General features: G+C 36.1%; 2 protein-coding genes across 20 annotated transcripts; both read left to right on the top strand.

Moving 5' to 3' along the window:
- Positions 1 to 2811: 2811 nt before the first annotated feature.
- On the top strand, positions 2812 to 4801 carry LOC112284067 (tetrapyrrole-binding protein, chloroplastic). 4 transcript variants are annotated; one of them, XR_002970293.3, is made up of 4 exons: positions 2812 to 3219; positions 3342 to 3909; positions 4374 to 4457; positions 4597 to 4801. XR_002970293.3 is itself a non-coding variant. In XM_024523587.3 (3 exons), the coding sequence occupies exons 1-2, from the start codon at positions 2992 to 2994 to the stop codon at positions 3870 to 3872; spliced, it is 759 nt and encodes a 252-aa protein (XP_024379355.1). In that variant the 5' UTR covers positions 2812 to 2991; the 3' UTR covers positions 3873 to 3909; positions 4374 to 4801. The 4 variants fall into 4 exon arrangements, 2 of the variants coding, with proteins under 2 accessions (XP_024379355.1, XP_024379354.1); XR_002970291.3 differs by having other exon boundaries at positions 4364 to 4457; XM_024523587.3 differs by having other exon boundaries at positions 4374 to 4801.
- Positions 4802 to 7062: 2261 nt separating this feature from the next.
- On the top strand, positions 7063 to 11986 carry LOC112283613 (phosphatidate cytidylyltransferase 4, chloroplastic). 16 transcript variants are annotated; one of them, XR_016503286.1, is made up of 10 exons: positions 7063 to 7156; positions 7809 to 8560; positions 8736 to 9055; positions 9194 to 9384; positions 9629 to 9753; positions 10095 to 10228; positions 10571 to 10686; positions 10854 to 10979; positions 11146 to 11294; positions 11484 to 11986. XR_016503286.1 is itself a non-coding variant. In XM_090251144.1 (9 exons), the coding sequence occupies exons 2-8, from the start codon at positions 8069 to 8071 to the stop codon at positions 10943 to 10945; spliced, it is 1470 nt and encodes a 489-aa protein (XP_090107270.1). In that variant the 5' UTR covers positions 7063 to 7156; positions 7809 to 8068; the 3' UTR covers positions 10946 to 10979; positions 11146 to 11392. The 16 variants fall into 16 exon arrangements, 5 of the variants coding, with proteins under 5 accessions (XP_090107270.1, XP_090107269.1, XP_090107268.1 ...); XR_016503285.1 differs by having other exon boundaries at positions 11123 to 11294; XR_016503280.1 differs by having other exon boundaries at positions 7809 to 8566; positions 11123 to 11294.
- The last annotated feature ends 1307 nt before the right edge of the window (positions 11987 to 13293 follow it).

The following is a 13293-nucleotide window of genomic DNA, read 5'->3' as shown; positions in this document are numbered from 1 at the left end:
ATATTTTGATGAAAGTTATAAATTTGATATTGCAATAGCTAAATCTCAAACAAGCTATGTATTTTTAAGGCATGAAGCTACAATATCATAGAAATCAATGAAATAAACTATTATTACAACTTCATCCAATCATATAGAAATTATTGCCTTACATGAGGCATCTTGAGAATATATTTGGTTGCGATTAATTTCTAAGCTCATTCAAACAACTTATGGATTTTCATATGATGATTCTCCAACTATCTTATATGAAAATAATAGCACTTGTGTTATATAAATGCAAGTTGATTCAATTAAAGGCAATAGGACAAAGTATGTTGATTCAAAGTATTTTAGTTATATTCATGATTTGATTACTGATCAAGTACTTAGGATCAAAAAAATTGAATCCGCAAATAACCTTGCTAATCTTTTCACCAAAACTCTTCCATTGTGCAACCATCATTGACTTACTTATGGCATTGGCATTGAGCGACTTGCTTTTTTTGAGCAAGAAAGTTAATGAACTCTTGTAATAATGTTGTATTATTTTTCCTTTATTTATGATTTTATCTTTGAATACAATAAGGTTTTTTTAGATAAGATTTTAATGAGGCAGCAACTCTTGATCTTGTAAGATTATAGAAAAGTATAGATCATAATTCTATGCATATAAATATTATGATAAGCGAGGAGGAGTTTTGAGAGCATTAAATGTAGTTGGCATTTTCCACACTATTTACTATAGTCTACAATAAATATTGTGGCTCTAGTGTTTAAAATGTAGTGGAGAGAAATTGTTTATCTATTCTCTTTTTCTTTATATAAGTAATATAACCATATCAATAAACTATCTCTTGTATATGTATGTATGTATATATGTATATATGTGTTTTATATGTGTGTACATATTACTTCTAGCTACTCTTGTCCTTTTCTCTAAAATATTTTCAATACTTTTCAAGCTCTCAATCTTTTTTCTTTTAAATCCACAACTGAGAAAATTGATGGATGTATAAGTTTTTGGATGAATTAATGTGTAGATGGATCATCTCTTCATGGATGATTTGTTGGACAATCCATTTGATGAATGTATAGATAGATGATCATCAAATGAATGCTTATTGGATGAATAAGTTGATGGGCATGTGGATAGATAGTAGTTTTATTTTATTTTATTATTTTATGGTTATCATTGAATGTTATTTCATTCATTGTAGTTGCTTGAAGGAGGTTAAAGAATATCCACAAACTATAAGCCTATAACAATCAAAAATATACATGGAAGTCAATCTTTGTTTGAGTAGGAATTTGAAGTAGATACAACATAACATATTGACAAAAATAAAATAAAAATAAAAATAGAGAGTAATCATTCAAATTTTAGAATTTATCAATGTTAAGTTTGTTTTGTTTTATAACTCTTGGATTGTAAATGTATTCACACAATAAATAAGCAATGAGTGTTTGTACCAGATGAATTTCCAAAATTGAATAGTCTTAGACAATTGATATGAACAAATTAGAAATATATATATATATATATATATATATATATGTATTAGATAAATTATTGATAAATTAAACAATAAATACATAAATTGCAAGGTTAATCTTAAGACTTAAGATCTATATTGTCTAGTTTCTAATGAAGATTAGCTTTTATTTATTTAAATGAAAAATACAACCATAAGGTTGTTTGTAGGAAATATCATATGAGTTTGTATACTTGTTGAAAGAGATTTTATTTTCTTGCATTTTAAGAATGAGACTATATGTAACCAAAATCAATAGAATTAATAAGCTAATTGTAGTATTAGTACAATATAAGTGATGTTGTTGTTGTTGTTGTTGTTGTTTTTTTTTTTTTTTTTTTTTTTTTTTTTTTTTTTTGAAAATCAAGTTGTTGAAGATCCTTTAAAAGAATACTTTAGAAATCTTGTTTAATATTTGACTCTAAGAATCAACATATAATTTGATCATATTATTACTTGTGTATATATTTTAAATATCTATATAGCTTATCGTTCATTTTTATTAGAATTGTACCACAATATGGGTTCTTCATATATATTAAAACAAAACCTAAAATAACCAAAAAAAAAACATGCACACATCATTTGTCAATAAATGTTTTTTCAAGTTTGTATGTGTGTAAATATATATATATATATATATGAAATAGCTAAGGGAATAAATCAATAAGATAAACCAAAGGAGACAAAAACCCTCTCTAATAGGTTGCATATCTCATTGTTTTCATAAAAAACGAAGTATTAACTCAACTTTTAATCAATTAGAGATCAAAATCTGCATGTTGTTGCTGCACATTGCCAAGAGTAGCACTTCAAGATCACAAGGAATGAAGCTTAGAAGCTCCCAAGCAATAAATAAACTAACAAATATTTGTTGTTGAACACCTTTTTTGTGGCCAATGGCATGGGTTTCCATTAGTATGAGTATATGTATATATATATATAACCTGGTAGTTACAGGTTAGAATGAGGCATGATATATCATTACGACAGAAAGAAAAGAACCCAACAAAAACCTGGTGAAGGATGCTGGAATATAAACTAAAAAAAATTAATCCACGTTGTTCCATGCTGGAAGGGAGCAATCCATATTGTTCGTCAGCAGCAACAGCTATGATGACCGCGATCTCTACTTCCAGTGCCGCATCGCCGCCCGTCATCGTCTGCGGCACGAACGTTCCCTCGTTCTCTTCGATCCCGTCAGCTGGTTCCATCTTGTTCCCCACCTTAGCGAACATGATCCACAGCATCCACGGCAAACTGTCCCGGGGCGAGGAGTGTTTGCTCTCTCCCCCTAGTGCTCGATGGTTGGGTGTCGATTTCCTGAGAGATTTCTGTGAGGCAGTGCGGAATTCTGCTGCAGGGAGTAGTAGCGTTCTTTGTTGGCAGTGAGTTATGATATAGCCATCAGCTGTGTTTGGATCTTAGGTTTGTCGGAGTCGCGGCGTGGCGGAGCGCAGCTGTGCAAGCTGCTGCCATGGCGTTGCTCCACAGTTCTGCTTTCTGCGTCTCCAGTGCTGGGAGTTCTACCATTGGGACCGAGAATGCCACACATACAAGCTCGCCTGTGTACGTTTCTAGATTTTGTTTGAAGAGTTTTCAATCCAGGGCTTTGCAGAACGGTGTTCAGAGTTTGAGTGTTGGCGTTAGGAGGTCCTCGACTGCTGTTGCTGTTTCCAGTTCGAAGCGTGATGGTGTAGAAAAGGTATGGACTAAAGGTTATCTTATGGTTTAAATGGATTGCACTTGTCTCGCATGAATTTATCATGTGGTGTTACTGCGACAAGGTCTGGGATTAAGTCGAATTTGTGGATTGCTTGGTTGAAGGAGGTAGCCACCACCATAGACCTCGTGACGGACTCAGGAGCTTCATTGGAGCTCTTAAGAGATAAGCTTGCAGCCGGGGAGTGGGAGGCAGCCGACGCCGAAACTCGGAGATTGCTGTGCGTATTGGCTGGTGAGGAGGCAGTGAAGAGAAAATGGGTCTATTTTTCTGAGGTCAAGTTTATCTCTGTCTCTGACCTAACGAAGGTAGATAGTTTATGGAAGCAATATAGCAATGGAAAATTTGGGTACAGCGTACAGAAGAAGATATGGAATAACTCCGGAAAGACATGGAATGCTTTCTTCAACAAGGTGGGATGGACTCGACCTTTGGATGAATACCAAGATACTTACAAGAAGTTCCCTCTGGAGTTTATGTGGGATGTTGCGGACCCAACCCCTGAAGGCCACTTACCTCTGACGAATGCATTGAGGGGGACGCGGTTGTTAGAAGAAGTCCTTAACCACCCAGCATTCGACGCCGTCGATGAACAGGCGAAGCTGCGGTCGACGCCGGCAAGCCTTTTCGGATAATTCTTGTTAGTTCATCGTAGGCATTCTAACAGTATGCGTGAGTGTCTACTTTCCTACCTTCATTCCTCCTGGTAAAAGTGCTGAGCGTATGTTCACATTGTCACACGTTCTGTAGTGTGGAGTAAAATCTGAAGTAGTGCTGTGCAGCCGATTTTGTCACTCACCTGCCAATTTCAATCTGTTCAACATAATCGAAGACAACGTCTGCCACTTCCTGTGTGGAGAAACTATTTTCTGTTTAAATTCACAGGACATTTTATGTACTTATAGCATGAATGAAGCGAATCTAGAGCTGCTGCTGTTTTTTTTCTGCACCATTGTGCAATATTAGTAAACATACTTGTGTATCCATAGATGTTAATGGGAGAAAATATCAAACTAAGTGGTTTGCAATCATCTCTTGCGTAACCATAGAATTTGTATTACTCGTGTATGTTAGACACATATGTGGAAAGCTGGATTGTTTGATCTAACGTGGGCTTTTACGTCAGGGTCTTGCAGACTTGAATTCTGTACTAGATAAGTAATGCAGAGCTCTGATCTCGGGAGAACGAGCACACTGGTAGTCTGAAGGTGATAATAAAGGTGGAGACACGTATCCTGTTCAGGCATCTCCTCACTTTCAATAGTTGGTATGATTCGTTGCTCAGCGTTGGGTGTGCCACACTTGTACCAGATGATAATCGTGACCATCAAAACCTGACAAGGCCTTTGTTGTATATAGGTAGAGGAGGACACTATATCGTATTGGAAGAGCACATGAAATGAGGCTTTTCTTATTTTTCTTTTCTTTTTTTCTTTTCCCTCTCTTCATTTTGGTTGAAGGATATTGTGGGTTTCCTTTCATCTCTGCAACTACAATGACTGTAATCTCTACTTTGATACTCTGTCTGGAGTTGAAAGAAGTAATTGATCTTTGGAACTCAAAAGAGGCGTTTTTAGACATTAGGCTGTCTCTTTCAGATCTATGACATCTTTGCATCGTCGCTTATGTCCTGTGAGTGATGAATCTTGCACATTGCGTATTAGCGGGGCTTCTTGTGTATCTTTTAAGGCAGCAGCACATCCTGCGCACTATTTTCACAAGATAGATGAACTCTGGTTTATTAGAAAATTTCTCGTGCACCGTTAATATTTGAAGAAGGTTTTCAACTCTTAACTTTCATGATCATCTTCACCTTCCTCTATCCTTGATACTATTCCCATTCCATCAATTGCAGTGATTGGGTCCAAGAGGTCAAGAGGTTTACTGTTGAAGTTGATGGAGTTGAAGCACGATTTAGAACAAGGAAGCAGTCAAATCTTGCTTCAAGGCTATGTACAACATAGCGACCTAAATATAAAAAGAAAAACGTTAGAATAGGCTATGGATAGAAATTGTTTACTACTTCAATTCAAAGTTTGCACATCATGTTTTTATTGTTATTTAATTTAATATTTTTATGTATAATTTGTGATTTACACATACAACTTTCAAAAGTAATTGTATTTTTGAAATAGAATTGAGTGTACTCACAAAATGTTGTTATAATAGTGGTTTTTATTATATTAACATTGTGTAAAAACATAGACACTTTTGTTTAGGGATTAATATGTGTTTATTGAATGTGTCTTATGTTTAATAAGAAATTCACATTGCAACATTTTTTACATTATGAATTTACATATTACCTATGATAATACTTTAATTAAATATTTAGATAATGTATATAATAAAATATAAATTAAGATTATCTATTTCTAAGATTATATACATGTTTTGTTGATAAACATATTATTACAATAAAAGAATATGAAGTATAACTAGATAGTTAGAATTTATTTACTTTCGACAAAACCATATCAATGTCAATAGATAATTAGATAATTTGATAATTTGAATAAATAACAAAGAAAATCTAACTAAACAATCCTTTGGAGAGAATTTAATAGAGAATCTTATCCCACAAATGTTCAACTAAGGTTTAATATAATTTTATTATTTAAACTAAAATAGAATTCAAACAATGATTAATTATAATATATTAGTTTATTTGTATATAATTCATATAATTTCCTATTACTATAGATTTAAAAAATATTTTTGTAATATTTGAGTTTAATAAAAATGTAATATATTTTGGTTTCATAAATATCAATATAAAATTTTATAGAAAAACTAAATAAACAAAAACTTTTATTAATTATTTTAAAAAATAACTTCTTTTATCTAAAAAAAAATACAATATTCTTACAATAAATTAGTAATAATTAAATTTTACATAAAATAAATATAAAATAGATATGTAATAAATATATTATAAATTTACACGAGTTTTACATAAAAATTAAAAATAGTATATTATTTTTTATGTAATTTTAATAAACATATAATACTTACTAAACTTATATTAAGGAATTATTTTACATTAATAGGAATAAATAAAATAAAAAAATCCTTTGTATTTATTTGATGTAAGTAAATTATAAAAATAAAACATAAATTTGATAACCTTTCTAAATATATTAAATTTCAAAGAAAAATATTAGATACATATTAAAAATATTTTATTCAAACATATCCATTTGTCAAAATCTACATATAATTGTTGAACAACAATTAATACATGCATAAATAAAAATAGGAAGATAAAATTAAAGTGAAGTATAATTCAAAAAAGGAAAGATTTACAATAGCTATTAAAAGGAACGCCTGCAAGAACGCCTGAAAGCACAACAGCCCAGAAGCAAAATGCAAGGCAAATGTGCAAATGTGCAAATTAGGGCAAGGGTGGGGACGTGGAATCAGTCGCCGCCCCTCGTTTGCTCCGTCGCAGCAAGCAAGCGAGCCAGGAAGCAAGCAAAGCAAAGGGAGATCCATGGCTTGCTTGAGCAGGATTCATGGACTACATACTGGAAAGCAGATATGGGGACAAAAGAGATCCCCTCCCCCCTTCACACTGGGATGCACACACCAGGACCAGGGCCAATGCCTCAAGGCTGCCGTCAAGTGAGACGTCATAGTGGAGTAGGCGTAGGAGGAGGAGGTGGTGGTGGTGGTGGAGTAGGAGGGATCGGAAGACTAGGGCTGTGGATAAGCTGCTGACCCACATGGAGCGCCAGATTCACTTTGTGCATTAGAATCTTCTCGTTTGTCATGGTCGTTGTTGTCTTCCTCTCCTTCAGCTTCAGATTCTTCATTCGGTTGAGTGGTCCTGAGCTGGTGACTTCTCGCGCTCCACGCCAGGAGGCTGCTTGTGATCGTTTCGCGTCGCGGGACTCGAATTGCCAGGATTTCGTGCTGGGTTAGTTGTTTTGGTCAGCAATTTGGGTTTTTTCTCTTTTTTTTGGACAGATATCTTGTCTATCATGTTTTTGGAGTAAAGTGATTATGCTTCTGCGGGCGGCGTGGAAAGGGTTTGAAAGGACGAGGTGGGCTCGTGCGCACGAGTTTGCAGTGGGTTGATTTGTAAGGGTGTTTTGTGTTGCGGTGTTTGGGAAAATGTTAGAGTTTTTTGTGGTAGGCCAAAAATCTTGCATGAAGTAGCATTGTGCTGGAGTTTGATTTTTCAGTGGGCGTTGGGATCTTGTTATGTGTTCCTTCGCTCCATTGAGATGAGCTTCTTATTAATTGATCGGCAGATTCAAGATAACAGTACGACTATTTTCTGCTAGATCAAGCTACAGCCAAGTCATTTGCCACATTGTTTTTAAGAACCTCGCACTCAAATTTGCACCCTCTAACCATCCTTGGCGTTGGTTGGTTTCATTCTAAACAAGAATGTGGCTGGTATTTTCATAAATCGGCAACTTTGGTGTTGCATCGACCCACTATCTGTGGTACTCGAAGTCGTTGTGGTGGCTGTTGCTGCATCAGATCCCTGAATGATATTCTTTACTGATCAGCTGTTTTGATTACGAATTCTGCGCCTGAAAATGTGTCTTCTGTTTCTTAAGATCTTGCAGCAGCTGAGATTGCGATATCAAGCGGTTGCTGGAGGCGTATTAATCTTTCTATATTCTCGAGGTGATCGCTGCCAGAATTGATTGAATTAGAGAATTTTTCGGCAGCTCTTGCAGCAGTCTCTCGGACAGTGATGAAAAAAGATAATCTAGGGTTGAAGGAATGCAGGGGTAGGGTGAATTCCAGAGCATATCAATTCGACTCTTAAGCGGTCCCTCCAAGATCAAAGGCGAGGCAATAACTGGCTGCTGCCATGTTTGGAGCCCCAGGTGTTGCCTGTTACATAGGTCCCACCAATGGGCTCCAAACGCCAGCCCTTCAATCGATATTGTCATTACCAACTCTTTCGAAGTCTCGATCGTATTTCCTTTCGAGAGCCTCATCTGAAGCTGTTACTTGTCACTCCACTTCCACAAACTGCACCGAGAATTGTGGAAGTAGATCTCAACTGAAATCTACAAGAGATTGCGTGTCATGCCGACGTCCAAAACTATCAGCTTCGTGTGGATTTCTATCTGGTACTCAATCAAGTGCCTTGTGGTACTCTACCTTAAGAAAACATTCAAGTCTTCCTTCGATGTTATCAGCTTCCCTCCAAAGGAAAACCTCGTATTGGAAGGTAGGGTCAATACAGGAGTCCTCGTTGACAGAGATTGCCAGCGACGAGACAAGTGAAAATCGACCAAACATCACAGGAAAGGCCATAGCTGCTGATGCTTCTCCTGCGGATGGAGAAGATAATCAGGTTGAGGTTAAAGCTTCGTATTCTAAGCCTTGGCTCTTTGTTAATCAAAGGCGAGCCCATGATTTATCGTCACATGGCAGTTAATTGCTATTTTCAGGTTTCATGGGGCAGGGTTTGATAGTGTTTCATCAGTCCCTGCGTGTGATATTTATGCCACATTTTTAATTTTTTGCAGCCACAGCTGGATAAGGTCGGAGATAATGTCAACATCTCTTCATCGGATAAATCTGTAACACTCTCAGCACCACAGGATAAGAAGAGGCAGCTTAAAAACAGGGTACTCTTTGGATTCATCATAGGTTTTGGCGTTCTAGGCGTAGTTTTGGCAGGTGGTTGGGTTTTCGCGATAGCTCTTGCCGCTACCATCTGGGTAGCCACAGGTGAATACTTCGGTCTTGTGCAAAGCAAAGCTATGACTCGTGGTATGGAAGCTCCTCCACTTATCGCCACCAGAATTTGTTCGGCGATCTGTGCAGCCATGCCTTTAATGACCATGTAAGTCCGAGTGTAGCTTACTAAATTGTCTCCACAAAAGTGCTTCTTCTTTGACTTTGGAATCTCCTTTTGTTTCGTATCTAGAATGTTTTTTTTTTCGCATCAAAGTGGCTCATCCTTGGGTAAATGACTGTGCAGGTACTTTGGGGGACGTGTTGGGGTGGCGGTAACAACAGCGTCATTTTTTTTGGCCACAGTGCTTCTGCTTCAGCGTGGCCCCCGTTTCTCGCACCTCTCTAGTGCCATATTCGGATTATTCTACTGTGGCTACCTCCCTTGCTTCTGGGTAAAGTTGCGTTGTGGTCTTGCAGTTCCTGCTATCAATACCAGTGAGTGTATTTACAGAACTCTAATTTGTCAACGCAATTGATTCTTTCTTTCCTCTTAAGTCTGTGAATCATTCGTTGGCTTTTGTATTCGCTCATTTATTAGTTTACGTTGTGTCGAGGTCTCTCAAAGGTCTCGATAGTCGCCATTCTTGACTCGCACCTATTGTTTTTAAGAAAATCATCTTCAGTGAACATCTACATAGGATTTACATACTTAACCGTAATGTTGGATTGGTCTGGTTAGAACTTGTTTCGGCATGGCCTGCACTGCTCGGTGGACAAGCTCACTGGACAGTGGGCCTCATAGCCACCATCATTGCTATAAGCACTATAATTGCTGCGGACACAGGCGCTTTTCTCGGGGGAAGGGTATGTTTTTATTCTTTAGTTGATTCATTTATACTGGGCTCTTTCTTTAGCATACAAACACAAGTGTTGGAAATTGTTGCGTCGTTTGCTGATTCGTCTTATTCTTCATGTTCCATACGAATTCATGCTCGACAACGGTATTGAGAGTCCTAAAGCTGGATGGTGTCATACTATGTGTTTTCCGCGTTTCCTTCATGAAAGAAGATTGTTTGGTTTTCGCATTCATGATGAATGTCGTGGCACAACAAATATGGTCAGAAGATGTACAGTGCTGTTTGCCTCGATTCCTGTGTTTTACACGCCTCGCGGTCCTCATAACTTTTTCCGTGCTCTTGTATCAGGCGTTGGGTAGAACTCCTCTCTCTGAAGTTAGCCCAAAGAAAACTTTAGAAGGTGCAGCTTGTGGATTAAGTGCATCAGTTGCTGTGTCAGTGGTGCTTGGACTTCTCTTTCAATGGCCCATGTCCTCTTCCAGGTATGAGTATGTTCCCAAGTTATTTTCTAGAATTATATATTCTCAGTAATAGTCAAAATGCGTTGTCAACAGTTTGAAAATCGTAGTTTTCTGTCCATGTTGATCCAACAATCTTGGTGCAGTTTCGTGACCATGGCTGAAGACCAGAGGTCATTTTGGATGTGTAAAAATGCTTTCGAAACCTGGGTTTAGATGTTTTGGCGGATGGTCTTTTTTTATCGATCGAGAATTTGTGTGTGTCCTAAATTTACAACATCCGACAGATACAGTCTCTAGAAATGCTTTGACGACCAATGTAATTAGGCACAATTATGAACGTTTAAGTGACTGACATTCATGCAGTGCGATGGTATTGGCACTACTTGTTTTTCTGGGGTCGCTCTTTGGTGACCTGACTGAGTCTATGATAAAGCGAGATGCTGGCGTTAAGGACTCGGGGAAACTCATCCCTGGCCATGGTATCTCTCCATAATCCACCTTCATCATAGATGTTAGATTGTAACCGTGTCAAATCTTATTTAGCTGCAGTATTTTGTACTTCTTAGTTTTCGAGATTCAGTTGCTACCTGTCACAAATGATTTACATTTGCTGGTTGTCACATACTAGGAGATGTTCTTGTGGCAGGGGGCATATTGGATCGAGTGGACAGTTATATATTTACAGGAGCACTTGTACACTCCTTCGTAAAAGTAGGACTCCCCTTATTTGGAGTCTAAACATGCCGGCATTTTTCGATCGAATATTAGCAAGGTAACGCGTGCTTCCCCGTTGCAAGTTTTGGAATCTCTTGGTTGCTGCCCTTGGAACCAGCTTTTTAGCCCCAATAGACTCAAGAAAGTAGGAACCAATGAATTCTTAAAGACGCTTGCAGTAACAGCTCTCCATTGCTACAGTCCTGCATTTGTGGGCTGAACAGGTTTGAAAGCCCGTCGGTTCCTTGCTGGCTGTACTACCAAGTGTTGATTCTTTCCAATCAAAATCAATTCAGTCAGAATGGATTCAGGATTCAGGATTCAGAGTGGGGTACAAGTAACCATGCCCGCATTGGGTCACATGTATATGCTTGTAAGTGCAGCAAACACATGCATTGGTCCTCTGTAGTTAGCAAGTGCATTTCTCATGTCAAAAGCTCCACATTTTAATGTACAGGATACGTTTCAGCAGTTTTCTCTTGTGAACTCAATTCCCTCCTGATTGCTTCGAGCTTAAGCACACTGTAGTTGACCCTGTTCAATGGCGACCTTCGCTTCTCAGTGCACAGGAGAAATAGTCGCATGCAAGCATGACACAACTACAGTAACCATAGCAGCAAGCAGCATTTTCGTTTTATTCAGTCACAATTGCATTGCCTACTGAAAAATTCACAAAAGCTGTTGATTGACGAAGCGGCGCCGAAGAGCCGAATTGCGTCCAATTTCTCCTCCCACCCTCATCTTACGTAAGCAGCTACCAAGGTCTCAGATTGCTCATTCAATTGTATGATCCATTCCTCTTATCATTACAAAGCGCAAGGTGCTCAACTTTCAAGGACTCATCAGGAACATGATGGATCATTCTTCTAAGAATCAGATCAATGTAGGTTGCTGTGTTAGAAGCTTACCTAGAAGCATGAGCTGTGTGGCTCACAAGCCGTGTCAGTTAAAATCAGGGAGGTTTAAGAAAGGAATGAGTCATTAAATGTTCTGTCATTCCAAAACTGCATAGAGCTGACACACCTCTTTTTATACAAGTTTTGCTTAATCATCATTTCATTGCCATTATAATTGTCAATTATTGCAAAAAAGAAACTAATTGTTCTGATCTTTAAGTTTTTTCTTTTTTCTTTTTTTCAGTACCTACAAATTATTAGAATATTCTTTTTGAATTAATGATGTGTGAATGTAATTGTAACTAAAAAGTATAGTGTAAAAGTTACAAAGTATTTAAATTTATGCAACTTTAATCTTAAAGAAACTTGTTTTATTATTCAAATTAAAATTATTTTTTTAATTTAAGAAGAATACAATACTATTTTGTTACTTATTCATCCCTATCAATTTGGTTTTTTACCCATAAGTATTACAGGTACATTATTTCTTGTTAAAAAATAATTGATAAAATTTTGTTATTTTCTAAAATTAATAATTTTTTACGACTTTGGTAATTATTTTTCTAAATGCACATTTCATGAAATTACAATATATATCCAAAATTCTTTTATAAGTTGTTCATAGAGTCTCATGTAATTGTTGTTATTTTAAAAAAATTATATGTTTTTTTTTTTTTTTTTTTTTTTTTTGTTATTATTGTTATTTTTTTTTGTTTATTTTTAATATGTGATTAATATAATTTTTGTAATAATTCCAATTTATAGTTGTTTTGGTGTCAAAAATATCAAGTAGTTAATTATTAAATATTTATTTACAAATACTATAAAAAATAAAAAATAAACTTTAAATATGTATACAATATTGAAGAACAAGCACTATGAAGTCACAACACTTAGCATCAACAAGATTGCACATAAAGAAAGTATGGAATAAGATATCTTTCATTTTCAATACGCAATACTTATAGGTAGTGGTTGGTGCCATAGAAGACAACTTCTACTCTTTAACTTCTACACATATGGTGCTCAGATCCTCTGGCACTTTATTAACTAAAAGGATATCCTATGACAAACACTAATTATTCTTACTTAATCTTTAGATATTCTTTAATTCATACTTTATTCTCTTGATTTTGACTTTTGGTCCTTAATTTCATCCTATATCCATAGAATGTCTTTTTTAAATACTAAGAGTCAATCCTTTGATTTATGTAAGTTATTATTCTTATATAAGTTATTATTCTTTGCAAATGCAAGACATCTTTGATTGTCACATTCTATTGGAGTTGCTTTCATTTGTAATACTCTAATATCTTCCAAAAGTTGTTTTAGCCATATTGCTTCTATTACAACATGGCTTACTACTATGTACTCTATCTCTATTGTTGATTTTGTAATTGTTGGTTGTCTCTTACAATTCCACGAAATAGCTCCCACTCCAACAAAAAATACATATTTTGTTGTTGATCTTCTATC

The sequence above is a fragment of the Physcomitrium patens genome, chromosome 6 (assembly GCF_059467195.1).
Source record: "Physcomitrium patens ecotype Gransden chromosome 6, ASM5946719v1, whole genome shotgun sequence".
In the NCBI taxonomy this organism is placed as follows: domain Eukaryota; kingdom Viridiplantae; phylum Streptophyta; class Bryopsida; order Funariales; family Funariaceae; genus Physcomitrium; species Physcomitrium patens.
This window is presented reverse-complemented; position numbering and strand designations above follow the sequence as displayed.

Coding starts and splice junctions, on each gene's coding strand:
- LOC112284067 (XM_024523587.3), top strand. CDS start 2,992: ATGGCGTTGCTCCACAGTTCTGCTTTCTGCGTCTCCAGTGCTGGGAGT. Junction 3,220..3,341: donor AGCGTGATGGTGTAGAAAAG/GTATGGACTAAA, acceptor GCTTGGTTGAAG/GAGGTAGCCACCACCATAGA.
- LOC112283613 (XM_090251140.1), top strand. CDS start 8,069: ATGTTTGGAGCCCCAGGTGTTGCCTGTTACATAGGTCCCACCAATGGG. Junction 10,229..10,570: donor TGGCCCATGTCCTCTTCCAG/GTATGAGTATGT, acceptor ACATTCATGCAG/TGCGATGGTATTGGCACTAC. Junction 10,687..10,853: donor GAAACTCATCCCTGGCCATG/GTATCTCTCCAT, acceptor TTCTTGTGGCAG/GGGGCATATTGGATCGAGTG.